Source organism: Poecile atricapillus, chromosome Z, assembly GCF_030490865.1.
Source record: "Poecile atricapillus isolate bPoeAtr1 chromosome Z, bPoeAtr1.hap1, whole genome shotgun sequence".
Lineage (NCBI taxonomy): Eukaryota > Metazoa > Chordata > Aves > Passeriformes > Paridae > Poecile > Poecile atricapillus.
In genome coordinates, this window is record NC_081289.1 from 85894590 (window position 1) to 85917559 (window position 22970).

Genomic DNA, 22970 nt, shown 5'->3' on the forward strand with positions numbered 1-22970 from the left:
GACTTGGTTTGGCTTTGTCTGAGGGATTTTTTTGCCAGGATGTGTATGTTAGCACTCACGCCCTTACAGTACAGCTTATAATCATTGCCACTTGCCACTGGCACACCGATACTCTGCCAGATCAATTAAATGCTTCCTAGGGCCACTGTATCAGTGAATCAAGAGTGAATTTATTTCACCCCCGCCTCAGTCTCTCTCTTGTCTGAGCCTTGGCCCCACCTCCCCTCATGCCGGTTTCCCTTTCTTCGCAATGCTCTGGGAAAGAAAGTGCAGGTACGCCTGCCTGGCTTCATTTAAATTCTCTTCCTTCTGCCCTGCTTTTGGCCCGGGCAAGCGCATGGGTGAGGCAGGTGGCCAGCCCCGCCGCTCCCGGAGGCGGGCGGGAGCGGCCGCCCGTGCCGCGCCCCGCTATTCCTGCCGGCCGCCCCTCTGGGCTGCCGGAGCCGCCTGCCCCGCTCGGGGGATCGCCTCCGTCCCTGCGGCCGCCTCTGCTATGCACGGACACTGCTCCCCGCACAGGAAGGAGGCTGCTGCTCTATGCGGGCGGCTCGGCGGCTGCCGCTGCCCCCCCGCGCCCAGCCCAGCCCAGCCCATCCTAACCCAGCTCATCCTAACCCAGCCCAGCCGAGCCCAGTCTCTGCCCTGCGGCATCGCGGGCGGGACGCGTCGAGCGTGGGATGCCCGCGACCCGGAGGGCGGCTTCCGCGGTAGGCGCTGTCAGGTCTGCGGCTGATCTCCCGGTGGGATTTGCGGACAGTCATGAACCAGACCGAGGCTCCCCGGCCACTCAACTGGACCATCCGGAAGCTGTGCCATGCCGCCTTCCTCCCCTCTGTCAGACTCCTTAAGGTACGGTGAGAGCCCCCTTTGCCTTCGAGAACCGGTGTCTGCCGCTAAGCATCTGCCCGGAGGGCTGCGGTCGCCGTTGCTGGAAAGTTAATTTAGAATTAGTCCCAACTTTACTATTAATTACCTTGCCTGCTGCCTTTAAAACCCCCTGTGAGCACCTGGAGCTACCAATATTGTGCGTCTGTACTCTATTCAGTGCGTTTGTGTGCCCATAAAGGTCTGTGAACGGGGTAAAAAAGGAAGTAAGGGACGGTGGATATCATCTGTGCTTCAGTTTGCTTTGTCTTATCAGTTGCTGTGAACTTCCAGGGATGAAGAAGGTGTCAGTTTCTAAGGCGTGTTCCTTTGTGAGCAGCCCTCTGCTATCTGTTCTTTGGGTTATCTGGCCCCTAGGCATTACCTGGAGATCCAGTACCACTCTCACCAAGTTGTAAGTGGAGCAATATGTGGATGGAAAAAAATTATCTTGGTTTGCTAAAAGCTGTACATGGGAATAGGATCAGTTAAAGACTGGCAGTGCAGACAGCATCAGTGAAAACTTTTTTTTTTTTTTTAATTTGTTTAAATTAAGTGTCACAGTTTTGAAGGTGCTTTTAAAGGTGTTTTTAAATGCGGTTTCCTAGGAAATAATTATTTTCTGTTTGAAAAAAATTATTCGGGATTATATACTGTGGAAGGATTTTATTCTCAGCATGCAAAGTACCATTACTACCGTGTGCCCCACTGAAGCCGTTTTAGAGGCATTTGTAGCCAGAAAAGAAAATCTCTTGAATCAACTTTTTTGGTGAAAAATGGGTTACATTAAACTGAAAAAAAAATAGGTTACATTAATCTGAAAAGTCTTGTTTGTTCTTGGAACAAATGAAATTTTAAACAATATACTAATTTCCCTGTAGGCTTTGTTTTATAAAATGTTTTATTCATTACAATATTTATCTCATTTCATCATATTTTTTTGATAGTTTGGCTTTGAAATTAATATGCAGCCAGGTAAAGCATGGCAAGTCTGACGGTGTATTAGATGGTAATGTTTGATATAACCACTCGCTTTTGTGTGAGTAGCTTGGAAATTAGGTCAGTTCTTACTACTGCAACATGCTTGAGCAGTTGTGTAGCGTATGACATTGCACTTAGCAGACATATGTTTTATGTATAATTATTGTATATATGATTCACAAGTGACCATACTGTGTATCCTAGCAGGTATTTTTCACATCCTCACAGGAAGGAGCTGCAGTTGAAAAATATTTCTATTTCCAAACCAGATGTATGGCTGCTGGGGGGGTAAATTGTGAGCGTATCCAAAGAACAAAAGAAAGCTAAAACTTAGATTTCTGAAAAATCAAAACATAACTACTACAGAGCAAATAAGAAAGTGGTATTGAATGTTTTGTAAAGGCTTCCCCCTCCAGCCCCAGAAGCACTCATGAGAATATGCAAACTCTACAAGTCTGATGCTTTAGAGCAACATAATTTTGCGAGGTGTGAGGACTCAAATATAGGGAGTTTTACTGATCTCAATACCGATGGAGCAGAGGCTGAGGGGGTGTAATCTGCATCATTTCTTCTTTGGCGGACGAATGTTGCCCCATGTGTATGGTTTCTCTTCATTGCTTATTAAGGATGAACATTGTGATTCATTATTAAAAGAGCTGACTAAAAAGGATTTTCTGAAGCTACAGCTATAACCCATTAGGGAAAGCTAGTGACTGCAGAGTTAAAAAGAGCAGGGAAAATAACCAGAGATAAGCAAGCTCTGCACAGAGGGTGTGGGAAAGACCACAGCAGAGAAGGTGGAACTCTGGCTCCTCTCTCTGCTCATGAGCAGTGCTTGTTGACTGGAGAGGGAAATGCATACATCAGCATCTTCAAGGCTTCCCAAAAAAAGCTTAAATTTTCGCTCCTCCTCTTTGTCTTTTATTATTTAATGTGTTTAAATCAAGTGAGTGACAGAAGAACAGGAGCTTATTTCTAGAATTCCACTAGCCAACCTGAGGAAATTCTCCTGTCCTCAAGGAAAGGGTATAGTAACAGCAGCATTAGAGGACTAGTATAAATATTTTCCTGCATACAAAATATTCTTTTCCATTTCATGTTTTATTTCCCAAAATAAAGAAGAAACTTTAAAAAAAAAATAAAAAAAAATGAAAGGTGCTTCTCTAAATTCCAAAACATTGGAAAGACAAGTGCAATAGTCCAAGATAATTTTTTTTTAATTGCACAATTTCCAATTGGACTAAGTGGTCTTAAAGGCTAGTGCAATATTGTTTCTAAGTAGATGTTCACTAAACCCTTTCCTACACAGTTTTTCTCTGATGACAATGCTCTCAATAACAAAATAAACTTTGCAAAGCCTGATATGTTATGGCATAATTTTATTATCATTTGCTTTATCTATGATTGTGAAAATCCATTTCAATGTACATTGTAAATTTATTTAGTGTAAGAAAATATAAAACATTATTGCATCTTTTTCATTTCTGTACTTATTTTAGTCTACCAGAATGAAATTAATAGACCATTAAGTTCCAAGACAAGCTTTTTCCTGAACTTGTAAGAATGAGAGATAGCAGAGATTTCCTCTTTTACACACACAAAAATTCAGTGTGACATTACCTGGACCTTGCTAATAAAGGGCATGAACTTTTCAATTATTTCCACATTTTTTTCAATGAAAAGTTTAAAGTTCTTATCTGTGGATACAATTTTAAACATATCATCAGTGCTTTCATGGTGATGGAATATAAATAAACACTGAAATCTAGAACTGCATGGAGGCAAGGCTCTTTGTGTTGTCTTGAAACTACAGGTTTTGAAATAGGTACTGAAGGAGTTACTCAGCAGGTAGGTCAAGTTCTTGTTCCACCCTGTTGAAATGGATGAGCAATGCTCAGTTGCTTCAACTGACATTGGATAAAGCTCTGGCCACAGTGGCCTCATTTAGTTTAGATAAGCTAGATTTGTAGATGCGTCCAGTTTTGCTCCCTTTGCGTTTTTTCCAGGCATGCATTCTGTTCCAATGCACTTCACTAATACCCTCACATTTAGGTGTAGTTGTATAATCCTGTTTTCTCAGTTTTTTATTTTCTGACAGCATATAGAGTACTAGGAGCTGTACTGGAAGTACAGATTGAAACAACTGAAGATTTTTACCACTTGTGTCAATGGCTCATCCTTCACTGCTCCCGTTTTTTATCCTCTAATAAGTTACTTCCTGTAGCACATTCCATGCTGCTATTTTTAGGGTTTTTTTGGGGGGGGGGGGTTGGTGTTTTATTATTTTGTTGTTGTTGTTATTGCTTGAATATGCTTAAAACATTCTAACACACTGCCTCATGCCTTTCTGTCTGAGGTAAGGACTAAGAAGTGCTTTGAGCACATACTCTGAGAGGTTGGCTTTGTGCAAAACTGTCACTCTCCTGAGATAATCAGGTTAGTTTAAAAAAAACAAGACATTTTAGAACAATGTTTTGAGTTCTTAAAAAATGAATGAATGAATGAACGAATGAATGAATGAATGACATCATGCTAAAAACCTCACTCAGAGGGCACTGTGCCCTAGGAGAGGCTGCAGATGTTGTCCTTCTGCTTGAAACAGATATAATACATGCCATGTGATCAAGAAATGGGCAATATACTCAAGAAAAAAAATAAAAATAAACTGAGAGAAGAGGACTGAGTAAAAAAGATCTGTAATTTGCAATAAGTTTTAACACCACAGATTTATAGATGTGCAAGTGTAGAAATACTGTATGAAATATTTGAAAAGCAACAAATTGTCCACCTTTATTTCTTTTCATAATAAATCTAGTAATTTTTTTTCGTAATGAATCTGACTTGTATGTCAATAACTAGGCCTGTAAGGCAGGAACTTTGGAAGGATCAGAGGAAAAGAAAGAAAATCAATCAGAAGAAACACTAGGGGAAATGTTTTGGCTGTTCTTCCCCAGCAAACAGCTTGGCAAAAATGCCACCTTAGCCCTACTACATAAATAAGAACATTCACCTGACCTGGGCAGTGGTCTATCCTAGCTCCTGAACTGGTAGAAGACTAAAGAGTTCAGACACCAAATTTCTCACCAAATGAAAAACTAGGTCTTCTTTTTATTTTTTTTAATTGCCCTACCAAGAATGCACAAGGTAACCCAAGAGAAAATTAAGAACATGAAAAATAGCTCATTGGAATGAGACACAGTGTCTTTTGAATGTGACAGTAGATAGATATGAAATTTTGACTGGGCTGATATATGTGAATAAAAAGGGTGGACAATATTTCTCCTGCTACCACAAGTTTGGTTATGTCCATTAAGGAGGTGTCTAAAGAAATAAAGACTGGGAAACACCAGGCAGGCTTTATTAAGATACATGGGGAAATACTACACTGTTCAATGGCTACATCAACTAAAGTTGCACTGCAATTGATTAACAAATATAATTTTATTTCAGGATAATTTCAAAAAAGTCTGATTTGGAAAATTGGGTGAAGAACATTGCTTCTCCAGAATGGTGGAAGAATGAATGCTTTCTTTATTAAACAGTAAATGTTTATCCTTCTGAAACCCCTACTGTGAGAAATATTGTAAGTGATTGTAAGAGAGAAGGAAGTTGCATCTTCTGGAGGTTATTATGTCTCAAAGGGATTGAGGAAAGTTAAAAAAAAAATTACTAACAGTCCTATATTTCAGGAGAGATACTTTTGATAAAGCAATTTAAAAATACTTGACAGGTGGATTGCGTGCCATAATCATGAGAGGGTAATGTTTGACTGTTTGGTCTTCAAAAACAGAAACATAAGCTTTTTATGCTTTTTTATTGACTTTGAAGGAGAAAATGAGCAAAAATATAAACACAAAGGCAGTCAAAATGCTAAGATTTTTTTTTTGCTCTTTGCTACTCTTCTGATGCCCAGTTTGCAGTGAGGTCTTCTAGCTTATGCTAAATAAATAGTAATTCTGGTTATTATTTTAGTTAATTTACAATATCCAGCCTTCAAACTGCAACAAAATGAGAGGACAGGTTTACTAGGTCATGACTCAAAAATTAAGATTCTTGAAACAGATCCTAATGCATATAGTTATCATCACTGAGGTGGTATACCAATTATTTTTGAAAGTAGTATGCACAATACCAACAAGAAAATTAGGGTAGTAGTATACCTGTGTCTGCATTCAGCTTACTGAGCTAAATTGTAGCAATGAATGGGCCAACACTATGCATCCCTCAGGAGGATTTGATGTGTTTGGGGAAGCCCTTCAGATCAGACTGACACACAGTATCAGTATCACTCAGTGTGATGATCTTTTTATAAATTCACTAATAGAAAAACTAGTTACACCTATGTGTATGGTGGAATGCTCTGGCAGAATGTATGGTGTGAAATACAGATGAGTTTTATGTATGCATTTAAGTTTTATTCAGAAAGCAATTAGTTGATAAACTCCTGTTTTCCTATCAGAAAGAACCTAGTTGTATCTATCACCTTTGTAATACATGTTGCATGTTTCTGATGCTGATACACAGGTTTTCTGGGGTGTATTATTTGTCCTTAGAAGCTCAAAAGCTAGCTTTCCATCAAAGAGAAAGATTCAGCATTCTGTTCTGCTCTGCTCCTTGTGCCATCAGTTTCACCATTTAAGGATGGCAGGAAAGAGACCTGGGGCTAGATCATTGTTGTGTCTTTGGAGTCCCCACTTTAATGTAAAAAATTCATTTTTCACCCCAAATCAGGGGAGCAGTGGGTGTTGCAATGTAGCTTCACAACGTCTTTGCACAGGTGTGCTTGCATTACTCTGCTCAGCTGTCAGCTGTGCCTCTAGTATTTCACATTCTATAACCAAGTAATGGCAGAATGGTGGTGACATTTCACAGCTGAGGTTGAAGAGCTGATAATATGCCTTTTGGAGGTTGCACATCCTCAAAAACTGCTTATTTCTTGAAGTCATACTTCTCATCAGCAGCAAGTTGAGCTGATCCCTTTAATGTGGCAACTGGGCATGTTCATGTGTAAGGATTTTCTGACAGATTATGCCAGTTCATTTCTTCTGAAAGTAAATTAAATGTGGAAGTTGATAATTATTTTTCCATTTAAAATAAAGTACTCTGTGGTTAATTCTTTGGTGCAGCGTACGTTTTTTTATGTGATCCAGGGTGAATCAGAGCTTGTTCACTGTTTGCCTTATTGACTGAATCTTTTCCATAAGTATGACTTAGGTTGATGGTCACTGACTTGGAAGAGCTGTAGCACTGAATTAGTTTCCACAACAAAGGATGTATTCCCAATTAAGGAAAAACAGAGGGATAAAAACAAGGCGTGTAGTGGTGGAAGTCATTTTTCCATGGAAAAACCTACGTGTAAGAGACATGTAGACACATCAGTGCCATTTTGATGATAGGGACTGTAGTCTACTAATGTCATGTAAATGGAAAAAACAGTTTTGATTTTCAAGTTGGAAACGGCTCTGTGAATGCAAAGTTTCTTATTTTAAACCATAAAATTTTAGGGGATAAAAGCAAAAGATTTTTCTTTCTAGGTATGCCACCACCATATGAGTGCTTCTTTTTTTTAAAAACAAAAGGAGTGATAGAAAAGATAATGCTAAATTTTCAGTAGAAAAATACTAGGCTGAACGGCTACAGGTTATCATCCTGCACCTCAATATTATTCTCAGTGTTTTTCCTTAATCTAGCTTTCATTAGTGTCTCTACCTTCATCTTAAGTAGTGCAGTGATGTTTTGCTTTCTTCTGTGCCACATGGCCAGTGGGTTACAGTGGCAAAGATGGGGTATCAGAGAGGTACTCTAGGATTTTACATTTGATTCTGCACACAAAAGTTTCTGGCTTGATCTCTGCTTCTCATGAGATTCAGCCCCTTCAGATTCAGGTACTTACAAGAGGTGGCAAATGGCACCATTTCCCTCTGGCCTTTAACTGTTAATATGTGAAACATTGCATTAAACTTGCCTATCAGAAAGTAGATGCAAGATTCCTAATTTGTGACTGCATAAGAGATGATTTACAGTCATTTACAGAGAAATAAAAATATTTCTAAGAAAGTATTTTGGATGTATATTAATCGAAGAAAAATGTTAAGAGGACTTGTTCTGAGCACAGTATTGTTTTAAAATAATTGTAAAATGCTACTAAGTGTAGAAATCATACAATCAAGGGATTACAGGTACAATGTGTTAGAAGAGTCTTGTCCTAAGACCATAAGATTTTAATGTTGTTCTGCTATAGTGTTCCTTATGTTTGAGAGGGTGCCATGTGAAAAATTCAGGGCACAAGACCATAAAGTGAAGCTGAGTGGTTTTATTCCACCTGAATTGCTAACAAGACTATGCTACAGTGTAAAAAGAAATGCCCTTGGGGGTCTCTGGAAATTTATGTCAAAGCTGGTAATAAAGCATGAAATAAAATCACTTCATCAAAAATATCTTTGATCCCCCAAGTAATATAATGACATGAAACAGTCTGACAAAGTGCTTTTAACAGTGTCAAGGAAGTTACTCAAGAAAATATCAGGATTCTATTATGTAATTAGAACAATCACTAAGCTGACTTGTCATTAGTGAGAAGGTCAATGAGTGAAATACTGTTTTTCATCTACCTTTTTCTTCACCTGTTGCTTGTAAATGCAGACAGGAGATGGCTCAACTTACTGTGCCATCATAATTAAGAATTTAGGGAAGATCCATTATTTTGTTTCAGAAGAATGCCCTTTTTTTAACTTACTGGTGTATTGAATTGGTGTGGCATGTTGCCACTGGGTCTGTTGTAATGAAATATCACAGCTATTTCGCAGTGCAATGTCTGGGTATTCATCTTTGCCTGTAGCTAAAAAGAGAAACCAAAACAACTGGATAAATGAATTGCAGGGTAACCAGAGGACCTTTCAGACTGACTTTCCTGAGATTGTATGTAGTGTTTTCTTAGTGTTCTGAATAGCAGAAGGAGTTTTCCAAATACATTCCTACTCAACTTTGGTGTTCAGTACTTCAAATTATTAGGTAGTGTCTTATTCAGGAGATGAAAAGGTTTGATGAACACTTGTTTTTCTGGTTGCAAATTGTGCATTTTTACATTAAAACTGTGAATATCTACACAACCCAGTCAATACATATTATAATTATAATACATAAAATACATACATATTATATACATAAAATACATCTACAATATCCAGACGTAATAAGCTTTTCTCAGTTTTTTCTCCCTAAATTTCTACCCACCTCTCTGCTGGCCCTTTTTCTGAACTGCATTACTCAAAGAAGTTTTCAGGTATTTACCTTCTTAGCCGATGCTCACAGAAGCAGTAGTGGTGCCAGGTTATGACGCCAATAATGGTGACACTGAAATTGCTACATGCAATCCAGCTTGACTGAGCCAGCCAAGGAAGAGGACTCTCTGTGACTGAGCAATGGGTAGATCAGGTATCAAGATTGTCCAAAATGCTTGTTAGACAAGCAGAGCAGTAGTTAAAGGTATCCCTTTGGGTTTGGCTGTGATGGCCTTAATTTTGTGTTGTCCTTGATACTGCTGGCTGCAAAGTGATACTTCTTGGAAGCCATGTACTTTTGTAAATTATTCAGTTCAAATCCAAAATTGTCTTAAATAAGAATATGGTGTCAATTTTTTAGAGGTCCTACACTTACCTTCTTCTGTGAGACCAGGATAAATTGAGATACGCTGTGAAAGCAGACATGCTTATTCTACTCTGCCACTAGAACTGCTTCAACATGCATGATTTCTTACAGGTGTTTTTCTTAAGTTCCTAAAGCCATAACCCCCACAGGCAATCTTTTCAGTGATCTATGTTTCTGAGACATCTGCCTGGATCTTTCTTGCTGCACTTAAAATCTATGATTTCTTGTTTTGTCCACTGTGAGCAGAGGAGACAGATGTGGCACCTTTTTCTGCTGGAAGATCCTTGTGCAGTATTTGGAGATTGGCTAGTTTAATAGATTCATTATGTATGGTTCTTTGTTATCTTCCAATATTTATTCCACTACATCCTCCGCAGAAGTTAGACTGAGAATCCCTTGCTGCTTATCTTTTTCTCTCTTTCTCTAGATATCAGGTGTCTTAATGAAAAGACCAGCATGGATATGTGAGACTCCTGCTCAGTCTTCCATTCCAATCCTAGCTCTATAGACTGGGAAAGGGTTCATAAGGAAACAGAAGTTATCACAACCCTCCTTCATTTCAGTGTCCTGAAGAGACTGAGTAACACTTCTGTTAAATTGCCTACAACATTTTTGTGATTTAACTGACTTTACAAGAATGTGAGTTGACTAACATGACTATGACTTCAGGGGGCATTTTGGGAGAGCTCAGTCCCTTTCTATCTGCACAGAAGAAATATTCTTGCTTCTTTGTGTAGCAATAAAACCAATGCATTCTAATGGCCACATTAGCAAAGAAATTTTAAAACTCAATGTGAGGGACAATCAGCAGCACAGTACTTATTAAGACACTGAATTTCAAGCATATATGCTACCTTTATTATACACAAATGAGGAAATTTAATGTGTATGTGCATTTCTCTGATATAAAAAGGTGATTTTGAGCTTTCTAACACAATTGAAGGGGAGGGGAACAGGAAAAAAAATGTTTTCAGAGCTCTCCTAGTGGGAAATTAAATGTGATTGTTTTATCATGATACATGCTGTTACTTAAGAATATTTAAAGATAAAAATCTGGTCTATCAAGACAAAAATATCCTGTGCAGATCCTTATTAATGGTAACTGTGGGAGCTTTAGCTTATTCGGGATGGGAATAGAAAATTGCTCAGAGGGCTGGTTCCTCTTAGAATCTGATAACTGCTATTACTAACATATAAAATCTAAGGATGAGGTTTCTTTTTTTTTTGTAATTTTTATTTCCTAAGTAGTGCAAATTTTCTGTCTTATTTAACATTTGAAAATTCTTTACTAAAACATCCCATGATAAAATGGATGTCTGTGTAGTTAGAGCAGATGACAAGAAATGACAAGAACGACTTTTCACTCAATATTGTAGTCTGCCACAGATGTGAATTCAATAGGAAGTCTTTAAGCAAGTACTGAAATGAGCAAATAGTTTGCACAAAATTAACTGAAAAATTTAGCATCTTGGCACCATGAGATATGTTAGCACAGTTAGTCTCCATTAATTTATTTCCAACCCATCTGAAATCCAGTTGTATCAATGGACATACACACCTATTTTTTGGGTGGTGTGACACTTATTTGCCAGATAGCAGAGCTTGAAGCTTGAAGGGGAAACAGTTCAGTAGTCCAGGATATATATATATATATATGTATTATATATGTATATATATAAATATAAATATATATGTATAAAGCAGATTATGTTATTTTGGTTCATGACTATGTGTTCAGGTTTTCTCTGCTGTAAATGCTTGTGTGGATAACCAATGCTGCAGTTTTTTCTATATCAAATCTCATGCATACTCCTCTAAAAATAAATGAGGAGGGCAAATAGCTGAAGCAAACGACTTAATATTATTAATTAAATACAAGTATCTGCAGAGAAGTGCATGGAATATTTATTCATTAAATTGATTAGGAGCATAACAGAAAAAAATTGCTTTTTCATTTTCTTTGAGCAAAAAGTATGTGTTCACTATCCATGGCAATTCTGACCCTTGGTTGCATTAATGTAATCAGAAAATGAGATTTTATCATAGTAAAAGCATGTTAAAGGTGGAATATAGGCTCCTGGTGCTTTGGAAATGCACAGTAGAGTATACTCTAGCTTGTTTTGTGGAATGCAATTTATTCAGTATCAGTGGGATCACTTTGTGATGTTGCTTCAAGCATTGATAACTAGATTTTTTGTGACAGTCATCCCAAGCCTAATTCTACTCTTAGCACATGGTAATAAATACTCATTTGAAACTCAGAGGTCATTTAATGTCAGGAAGGATTTCTCTCTAGTGGTGTTTTAAGCTTGGGTGACGTGGCCATTGACCTTAGTTTGCACTCCTTCCTTGGCCTTGGACAAAACACCGTAAATATGGCAACACAATCTGAACTAAGATACCATGTGTCTCCTCTCCCATAGAATTTCTACCATAATGCAATGAATGTGTATGAATGGTCTAGAAAATATGTCTGCCAATGAAAAATTTCAGTTTGGAAGCAAATTTTTGGGTTATCATCATGTGTAAGGCTACCATTAATACCCTCAAAGTTGCTATATAGTGCCTTATTTCTGTGTGCTTGGAATTGATATCCCTTGAATGTAGACTGATTTTGCAGAAACTGCTGAGTCAACATACTCTGGAAGTAACAGCCCCAATTAGCAATAACAGCCTGTTACCTTGTTTCCTACAGCTGAAGAAATAGGAATTGCTAAGATGAGGAACTTAGAATGGGTCTGTATTAAAACTGTTCCACTAAAATTCCAGATCTTTCTGGGTCTCCTCTTCTGTGCTTTCATGATGCAATAGGTTGTGCTTCTGAACTTTATATTTGATATGTTTCTCAGAAACTCAAATCAACTGTCGAAACACTTGTTTCCTGCTGTGAGGACTCTCAGCTTTTCACTGGGAGGCCACAGGCAAAAAACATAACGCACTTATTTCAGTGTTAATAAAAAAAAACCAAAAAACAGAAAGGTTTCAGTAAGGGATGAGATATTGATACTCATTTGTGTAGTTGATATGTGATCTGAATACTCTGTGAATACATAAATGCTAAAACATATTATGATCACACAGTGATTATTAATACATCCCACCTTTTTGGATAACATACATATTGCCAGATCTCTGTTCATACTACTTATGCTTTTTTATTCCATTCATAGAAATGGGTTATGTAAAAATGAAAAATTGAACTAGGTTGACAACAGAAATATTGACAAGACTTTATAAACAAAATAAAGCAGATGAAAATAGAAAACTTAAAATTAAAGAAATTTCTTTGGATTTCATGCACAAAATAAATACAAATACATTATAACATTATACATTTAGAATGTTGTATTACTAATATCAATTTGTTGCAGAAAGTTTATCTAATCAAGTTAATCCTTTCACTAGCTGCTGTTTGCTCTCTGCTTCCCGATTTCATTCTGGGGACAGCAGATTAATAATTCCTGATTTGAGCTAAAATTAGTTAGCTCATCCACATATACTTGGAATCATAAAATTACAGAATATCTGGTATTGGAAGGAACCCACAAGGATTGTAGGACCATTGACTCCAAAACTCTTGGTCCTCCCAGAACTTTTAAAACTAAATCATGTGACTTAAACAGTCAGCCCTTGAATTTTGACAGGCTTGGTGCCCTGACTGCCTCTCTGTGGAGCACGATCCAGTGACCAACCACGCTCTGGGGGAAGAACCTACTCCTAATGTCCAATCTGCACTTCCTCTGAGGAAGCTTCAATCCCTTTCCTTGTGTCCTGTCACTGCTTACCAGAGAGATCAGCCATTCTTCCTCGGCTGCCCTCCTTGAGGTAGCTGTTGGCTGTAATGTAATCCCTCAGCCCCTCTTCTGCAAACTGAACAAACCAAGTAACTTTAGCAGTTCTCAGTCTTGTCTTGAGGGCTGTTGCCAGATCTCGCTGTAGGGGGTTCTCTCCACCCTCTCATCCCCAGTTTGTACATACAACCAGGATAATAATTTCTCAGATGCAGAATCCAGCACTTGCTCTTGTTCAATTTAATGTGATTGTCCAGCTCTCTAGTGTGTCCAGAGCTCCCTCTAAGGCTTCTCTATCCCCAAGGGAGTTCACAACTCCTCCTAGTTTAGTACCATCGGCAGAATGACTGAACTTACTAGCTGCAGTGTCTAGATAATTTTTAGACACAATAAAACATTGACTTCCCTTTTGCTATTTTACTTTCAATACTTGAAATAGTGGTGGAAACTGGAGTTCATGTTGAACAGCAAAATTGAAGAGGAGGCAGGAACATGCTGTTTCAGCATAGAGGACCAGCTGCATCCTGCACTCTGTAAGGGCTGTGGGCATCAGGGGTCAAGAGAAGTGATTGAATCTAAAAGATTCTATTACTCTAGGATACTATGAAGTAATCCCATCTCTATTTGTGATAACATATCTGAGTGTTATGTCCAGTTCTGGGCATATAAACTTTCTGAAGCTGTCTGGTAGAGACCATTAAATTTGTCAGGGAGTTTAGCACACAACATGCAAAAAAGCACTTGGTTTGTTCAATTTGTTGGAACAAATTATATTTCTGCTTTTATATACCTAGAAGGAGGGTCCAGAGGACATGAAGCCAGAGTTTTTTTCCAGGATGCTGAATGTCAGGACAAGAGTAATGGAAACAAATTATCACAAGTATGTGTAAGCACAGAAACAGGTTTTGTGGACCTGAGCAGCCTGAGTTAACGGGAGAAATCTTGCAATTTGTGCATTCCTGATTTGATTTTTCACTCAAAGTTTTTTTGAGTTTTCAAAATGGAGCAAAGACTGTAAATCTTCAAAGAAAATGTCCTGGTGTCTGTTCTGTTTTAAAATGTGGACAAAGATATATTTTTAAACACTTAAGTAGTGCAGAACAGCACTGCAACTGTGAGGTTGTTATTACAGAAGCTTGTTGAATTCAGGAGTTGCCAGAACAATCTTCTGAAGTTATTCTCAGAGCTTGGTGGCAGCAGATACATCAAGGGGGAAAGGTGACAAACTTTGTATGTACAGCATATGTATAACTTTGTATGTGCAGCTGAGTGGTTTCTATGTACATATTACATTGCAGTTATGTTATGGAGCTGTTTTTGCACTAATGGCTTTGCAGCTGAGTGTCTCATAAATTTGTTGGGATGGCTGATTGTATCATGATTGAAGAAATTCATTGGCAGCAACCAGCAGCTTCCACAAGGTTCAGAGAGCCGCTGTGTCTCTGACTCTTACGCATGCTAGCAGTTGAGCTAGCAATTTTTATCAGCCTCATGCTGTCAAGCTGTTTGTTTTCTGTGACCTACTTCATTTCAATTTGAATATTTACTTGTTTTGCACAGTGATGCACAGTGAGGCTAACCATCATTTCTTTGGCAGGACTTCTTTTGATTCTTTATGAATAAGTTTAAGGCATCACTCACAGCTATGGTGAAGGAAGCGTCCCTGAGGATCCCGAGGCAAGGTTTTGTCTTCAGGCTCCCTCTATCTCCTTCCGCAGAGAGAAGCACAAGGATCCTTATTGTCAGTTAACCACGAGGTTGTGCTGCTGCAATCATGGCTTCGAGGGTCCCAGGAAAATGGTGTATGCAGGATGACAGAGCAAAAGCTCTAGGATCTCGTGTGTTTTAGATCTCCTTTGGATGCTTCTGCTGTCTACCGCAGAGGCAGTGGTTGATGTTGGTTGGTGTGGAAGACAACTGGGTGGAAACTGAAAGGCCACAAAGCTCTGAGAGGCAGCTCTGACAGAGGCCTCAGGCTCTGGGTCAGATTGTCCCAAATCATCTCAATGATCTCATTTCAGCCCTAAGCTGTGGTGGGCTTGCTACCCCACATTAGTTTACATAGTCAGCTTCATGATCTGGATAGTGATTGGGGCAATCAGAGCTCAAGGTCTTGGATAAATCCTTGCAAGGGGATGCAAAAGTGATAAAATTTATTTATTACTTATTTGGAGGAGGGAGCAACAGAGCACCAAGGGGAGCTGTGGAAGACTTTCTAGCCTCGCTTGAATCATTCTGAGTGATAAAAGAACTGTAAGCAGTTGAGGAATCTGAATGGTACATTAGTTCCCTGCTATCTTTCCCATTTTCCTTAGATGAGCTTTATTTCTTTATTTCCTTTTATTATCTTTAGATTAAGCTTTGTTTCTACAGATTTGTACATATTTGTACATTTGCAATCTGTTAAAGCATACTTTGGGGAAAAACCTGTTTTAAAACCTGAGCTCTATTTTCTATTTTCTATTTTTTAATGAAGAAAAATATTTAGTAGAAATATTTTTATGGCTAAATAATCTCCCTTGCAGAGTGCACTAATGACCAAATTTTCAGGGTAAACTACTAAGCAGCCATTAGACTCTTTCCCCCTCAAAAATCTGCCATGTGTTTGAAGCATTAATCAATGTATTAATATGGAAAATAGAAGCAAAAGTGTTTCTAGTGAAATTAGGTGTGAAATTAGGAATTCAATATTTTTCTTCACTTTCAACCTCACTATTCCTGTTTCAGAGGAAAACATGAACCTCTCTGAAAAGCTGAGGAAGTATTTCTTCAGTACTGACACTAGGAATCATACCCATCAATTGCTGTTTGTAGTGCAGGCTTTACTTATTTCCTGGTGTAACATACCCATCATGTGAACTAGCTTTATTTTAAGCCTACTATGCATTAGTAAACCAGTACTGTGGAAGAGTCACTCAGTTCCAGCTGAGCTGAATGTATTCCCATTGTACATCTCCTTGTAGACTGTGCCTCATGGCACTTTGAAATGATTTTAGTTACAATCTGAAGGAGGGCATACAGTGTAGATCACAAGTATAGTTATCAATCCTGTCGTGTAAGGATTCGTGAAATAAAATCTGTGTCTGCCAAAGGTCTGTTTGTTCAATGCAGAGAACAAAAAGTCTTCAGAAGTCTCCAGCTTGCTAATATCTCTGTATTGAGACACTGAAACTTAGACCTCCTGACCCAAGATGGTTTCAAATGCTCTGGAAGAATTATCTTCCATCCATTTTCCCAGCAATTGGTCAAAGACTGCTTTCTCTCTCTTCTTCTCTCCTTGAAAGACATGCTAGTGACTAAGTGAAAGCAAAGTATCAACTCACAGTTGATTCCTCTGAAGGATACTGGAGGATCCTTTCTGAAGTAGTGAAGTAGTGACATCTACATTTTTTCCAAAGCTAGATCTAGTGAGATAATCCTACTTCCAAAGCATGGAAGTTCAATCCTCTGTTAAGGTTATGCAGTTCTTTCCATCTAAATGACATATGCGTTATTACTTACCAATTACACACCAGGCCTCGGGCATTGATGATGCTTTGAGCTCTCCTTTTTCTTCCCTTTAGCACATGGTGTCACTCTATTGGGAACAGTGAGAAGAATGACACAGACTCTCTCGTGAGTTGAACAGCAGAGTTCCTGTCTCTCTTAAGGTTTATTACCTCAGATCTTCTTTTATAGACCAATACATGAAAGTACAGAAAGGTAAAATTTATTGGTTAGTAAACTAACACATCACCATCATTGGTCAGTGGGGTACACCACCCCTCGACCTTCTCTTGCAAGAAAACAAGGAACTGACAAACAGCACCTGCAAGGCTGTTCTCTATCTCTGAGGATTAACTCCTCCTTATGATTTCCCAGGCCACTTTCTCAGGCAAGACTGAGAAAGTTATGCGGCCTGCTATTCCACAGGCACTGTGCTGCCTGCTTCATAGTTAACATCCATACATGGCAGACGGTTTTGTGAAGATTTGAGTTAGTTTAACACAACCTGATTTCTAGTGGGGGTAAGGGAAGCCACAGAGGCAGCTTCTGAGAGAAGCTCCTCAAAACTTCTACTATGTCTGGCAGAGCCAACTCCTGAAGGCTCTGGCAATGGACATGTTGCTGGCTCGGTTAGAGAGTTTTGTAACGTCTCTGTGATGACATATTTAAGAAGGATATATGCTGTGCACACGCTCTGTTTTGAAGGATTTGTGTAGGCATGGGGGCCGGGGTCCTTCTGGCACTGGGAGCAGCCATGCAGCTGTCACCAGGAGTGGCTGGGACCATACAGCCAGGGCCACCATCTCAGCACGACTCACAGTGAACTTTTCCTGCTTAACTTCTTTTAGCCAGCAGTGCTGCAAGCAGAAAGGCAGAGGTGACAGCAGTGGCTTCTCCTTTTTGGAGCCCCTCATGAAGAGAGGTGAGGAATGGAGGCAGTGCCAGCTACTGTGGCAGAGCCAGAGGGGACCATGTGGCTGACAGCAAGGGACATGGTGAGCAATTTCCCAATATGGAGCCCAAACAACACCAACCTTTCAGCGCTGCAAAACCCTATAAGAACTTTTTACCTGATATAACTTGAGAACAAACAAACCTACAGACAGCATTTTTTTCCTGAGTCAGAGAAAAGGAAAAGGTAAAGACACATGAGGAGAACAACATGGCGATACTAAAGTCAGTGAAAGGAAGGAGGGAGAGGAGATGCTCCAAAGATTGGAGCTGAAATTCGTCTACAAGCCATGGTGAGGACTATAATACAACAGTTTCTTTGCAGTTCATGAAGTGCATTGGGGGGGATGCAGAGATCCACTTGCATCCCATGAGAAAAGGTGCACGCTAAAAAGCTGTAATCTAGTAGGAAATCCCAACAGAGAGAGCAGACCCTTGCTTCCAGAGATAGAAAAAGAAGATCCTTGCTTCCAAACTAGAGCAGTTTATCCTTAAAAGACTATACCTCATGAACTAAAATGACCTATGCCGTGTAGTTTGGGAAGACTATTTTGCCTGTGGGAGTGGCTCACATTACAGCAGGTCGGGCGGGACTGCTACTTGTGAAAATTAGAACCACATTGGAAAAGTTCTCAGATAACTGTCTTCTGTGGGAAGGACCCCACAGCATAGCAGGAGAGACTCCTCTCCCTAAGCGAACTGAAGGCTTCAAATGAAAACTGAACACAACTCTCATGTCCTGTCTCACTGTGCTGTCAGTGGGAAATGAGGAGGGGCTGGAGGGAGGAAAAAGGTGTTCTAAAGGTTTGTTTTCATTCTCATTATTCTCTTAATTCTGTTAATAAATTTTCTTTGTACCATGTAAATTTGAACTTGTTTTGGCCTTAAAGTATTTCTTCCCAATCCTTATCTCAACTCATGAGCCATTTGTTTTTTCTTTCCCCTTCCTCTGCTCAACTATAGCAGAGGAGGATGAGTGAATGGTTTATTGTGGGTGCCTGGATTTTAGCCAGTGTCAAACCACAACAAGATTGGAAATGTTTTAATCAAAAATACTCAAGAGAAACATAGATATCTACAATCTATTGAAGGTCAGATCATATGATTTTGGAATGGCTTTGAATTATTTAAATATAATACAAAGGGATTTCATTTTTCTTCTTAAATATTTTCTCAACAGGAGCTGGAAACAAAAACTCATTGCATTGAATTAGGATGGTTTACTCTGTATTTGGATGAAAAGAGAGGAAATATTATCTTTCTTAGTAAATATTTGGTCTGTTGTATAGATAAAGTATAGCAGTTTCTGATACAATTGAAAATAAAAAAAATCTTGGATTCTTAATTAACTTAATGTTTAGATCATTCATCATGACTAAATATGATGTACTCTGTCATTATTCCTACTTCCAATTGTTTAAGAAATATCATATTCATCTCAATATTTTATAAATCCATGTTTGGATTTGTACTCAGGAAAAGTAGTGGGAACCTCGGGCAGTAGCTTCTCAGTTTGAAATGCTTTCACATTGTATGAAACAACAAATTTGAGACTGATTAATTGACTGAGAGAATACAGGGAAGGAAGTAGGTAGCATTAATGATTCAAATATAATTCAACAAGTTGTGAGCCAGTGAGCTGAACCAGCACTTCAGTATAGAGTTGGATGGACTGTGTAGGTTTTTCTAATGGAACATAAAAATAAGGTTCAGCTCATTCATGTAAACACTAAGAACCCAGAGTTATATCTCAGGCAAATACACTGTTTGGCATATCAGCCCTAATTTGGAGTGAGTAAATATTTCTCAGCTTTGAAGTACCTGTATTTCATTGATAAGAAAATTTACTTAATCACCTGCATATTTCAGCTCAGACCTAATGCTTTGTTGTGACAGAATACATGGTTCAGAAAAATACAAATAATTTTTCTTTTTTTCAGGTTGTTACTAATTTTTTTGAATGTTCATAAGGAAAGGTGACAAATATAAGTTCTTCTTTCCAAGGCCATGCAGAATAAAGACACAAAATACTGATAGGTATAAGTCTTGCTAAAATAATTTTCTGATACAGCTACTGTAGTTTTTTTAAATCTAAAAATTACCTACATAATTATGAAGCCTTGATTATACTTAAATTTTCATCAGAATGCAAGAGCTATACTACTACAAATAATGATCTGCCCGTTCTTAATCCTTGCAGCAATCACACAAAAATACATATATCTGAGATTAACAACATGCCATGTTTATCACACTCCATATCTGCGCAGAAGCAAACAGAGGATATAAACAAAATGATCTTAAGAGAAGCACTAATATTGTTTTAATCATGTAATTGCAGCAATTGGATGCCTGATAAAGGGAAAAGAATTAAGAAAACACTTTGTCACCCTCTTCAGAATGACTTTTTGTTAGGAAATGGTTATATCACCCCAAGAAGTGTAATAATAATTCGTTATTGAATATTTGCCCCTTGAACCATCCTCCAAACCTTGAATCCTGATTTCACTGAGGTGCATGTACAGCCAGCATAGAGACCTAGTTTATTAGAAAACGTGCATTGCTTGCAGTTGCAATCTTGGCTGATTTTGACTCTTGTAGTACAATGTCATATTATTGTAATGTAGAGTCCTTAGTGTTTTCCTGACTGAAGCCATGTAATGGCAAAACAGAAACTAGGAGAAATGAGGTCCATAATTCTGTCTCTGTCTTTTTGTAGACTTTGGATTACCTCTACCTATGGCACAAACATTTTACTGTTGCACTCATATCTGAGTGCATGAAATGAATTAGGTTGAAATAGGTAAAAGAATGAATGGTGATTTAAAAATAAAGTCCATGTGCAGTTTCAGTGATAGCACCAGAATAAGTTGGGGGTTTGGTTTGTTGTTTGTTTGGGGTTTTTTAAAATAGATAATGTACTGCATAACCTGATATATTGATTGCTTCTCTTTGGGCCTTGTACATAACACAAGTTGTAACATACCCAGTTGTCTGAATTTTCATGAGGTAACGTCATGCAGATGTGGTGGTTTTCAGCAATTTGTTCTTAATATATTGTTGTGGAGATAATGCTAACTTTTTTTAGAACAGTATTGCTGGTCTGGTGCATTTGTGTGGTATGGATCTGGCAATATTTCAGATTCTATGGAATTCTACCCTAAATGCTACAGAGATGAATCAGAGAAGGGGCTTTTACAGACTATGCTGAGGTCACACTCAAGTAGTGCTGATTTTTCTGTCTCTGTGTCTGGATTAGACAGGGATTCATTAGATGTAGTCTGGTTTTGTAGAATTTATTTGATCTGTTTGTGTACTTATCTGCGACTTATTTATGACCAACTGAAAAAAAATACTTTGAGCCACTAGTGAAGTCTGCTATGTGTTATTTTACAGGAAACGTGATATTTTAGTGGACTTACAAACATTCTTATCCCTTTGTTGCTTTAAAGTATATTTAACACTGAATTCACTTCAGTTGTGATTGTTGCTTGGGTGAAACTAGTGAAGATAAGGCAGCTTCCATTTTTTTTAATGAAAAGAAATTCTGGTTTTGAGAGTGAAACAATTTTTTCACTTCCTTTTTCACAGAATCAGAGAACTTTTAATGTTGGAAAATACCCTTAAGATCATCAAATCCAACCACCAACCCAGCATCATCATCATGTTCAACAGTAGATCATGTCTTCAAGTGCCATAGAAGCTCAAAGTTATTGAACACTTCCAGGATGATGAGTCCACCACCTCCCTAGTCCATTCCAATGCTTTACATTCCTTTGTGTGATTTTTTTTTTTTCCCCCAAATATATAATCTAAATCTCCCCTGGTGGAAGTTGAGGCCATTTCTTCTTGTCCTATCAATTGTTACCTGGGAGAAGAGACCAAATCTCACAACTTTGTTCTGGGTAGTTGTAGAGAGCAGTAAGTCCCTCCCCTCCATCCCTCCTCTCTTCTCCAGGCTAAACACCCCCATTTCTGCCAGCCACACCTCACAGGACTTGTGCTCCAGACCCTTCACCAGCTCTGTTGCCCTACTCTGGACTTGGTTCTGCACCTCAATGTCTTTCTTGCTGTGAGGAGCCCAAAACTGAACACAGCACTCGAGGTGTGCCCTCAGCAGTGCTGGGCACAGGGGACTGATCACTGCCCTGGTCCTGCTGGACACACTATTGCTGCTGTAGGCCAGGATGTCTCTGCCTTTCTGGCCACCTGGGCACATAAGGCTCATGTTCAGCTGCTGTTCAGTGCTGCAGCACTCCCAGATCCTTTTCCATTGGGCACCTTTCCAGCCATCTTCCCCAAGTCTGAAGCACTGCAGGGACTGTTGTGACCCAAGGACAGGACCCAGCACTTCACCTTATTGAAACTCATACAATTGGCCTTTGATCCAGCCTGTCCAGATCCCTCTGCAGAGCCTTTCCACCCTCTAGCAGGTCAATGTTTGGACTCAGTTTCCTGTGCTTTCCAAACTTGCTTCACAAGGGTGCATTTGATGCCCTTGTCCAGGTCCCCTCATCCACAAGGGTGTTAAACAAAGCTAGCCCGGATACTGAGCCCTGGGGAATAACAACCTGGAGAATATTTTAATACATCTAGTCCATATATGGTGTTACTTATCTCAGCTGGCAAGGTCTGTGGGCCTTTGGTTACTCTTGTACTTTATGTGTGAGGATCTGTGCTTCCACTCAGATCAGCTGACTAATTGCAGTTCTGGAGGCTGACAATTATTCCAGTTCATTGGAATACAACATATGAAGACAGTTGACTTCTTTGTCATACCTTATGGAGTATCATGAGATATTGCTTGAAGAAATCATTTTTGTTTGATTATCTTACCAAAAACCCTACAATGTCAGGATTTATAGCATCTATTGACAGTTGATTTCTGCCTTCTGTATAAGAATGCAAATCTCTGCAAATCCATAGATTTCCTTTATATAGAACATTTGTTTTTGAGTGGAATGGTTTACTCTTATAGAGCACCTTTTCCAGCTAACTGATATGTCTTTTCAGGTTACATGTACTTTGTTGCACATATCTAGTTTGCATTTTTTCCTGTAAGCCCTGTAAATCAGACATTCCTGCTTGTCTACTCTGTAACATGAAATTTATAAGGCTGATTTTTGTCTTTGCCATGACATCATGCTTTATTTACAATAGAAATGTAAGAAGTTATTTCTTCAGATCATATTTTTTTCTGTGAAACTTCTCGTTTTTTTACTTTGATTTCCATATATTCACATTAGACTA

At 38.8% G+C, this 22970-nt stretch overlaps 1 protein-coding gene across 1 annotated transcript in view; it reads left to right on the top strand.

Moving 5' to 3' along the window:
• The first annotated feature begins 741 nt into the window (after positions 1–741).
• Positions 742–22970, top strand: part of TRPM3 (transient receptor potential cation channel subfamily M member 3) — a 265606-nt gene continuing 243377 nt past the window's right edge. The window contains exon 1 of the mRNA XM_058827630.1: positions 742–849. Coding sequence (XP_058683613.1) covers positions 760–849 — 90 coding nt within the window. The 5' untranslated portion in view covers positions 742–759. The remainder of the gene's footprint in view (positions 850–22970) is intronic.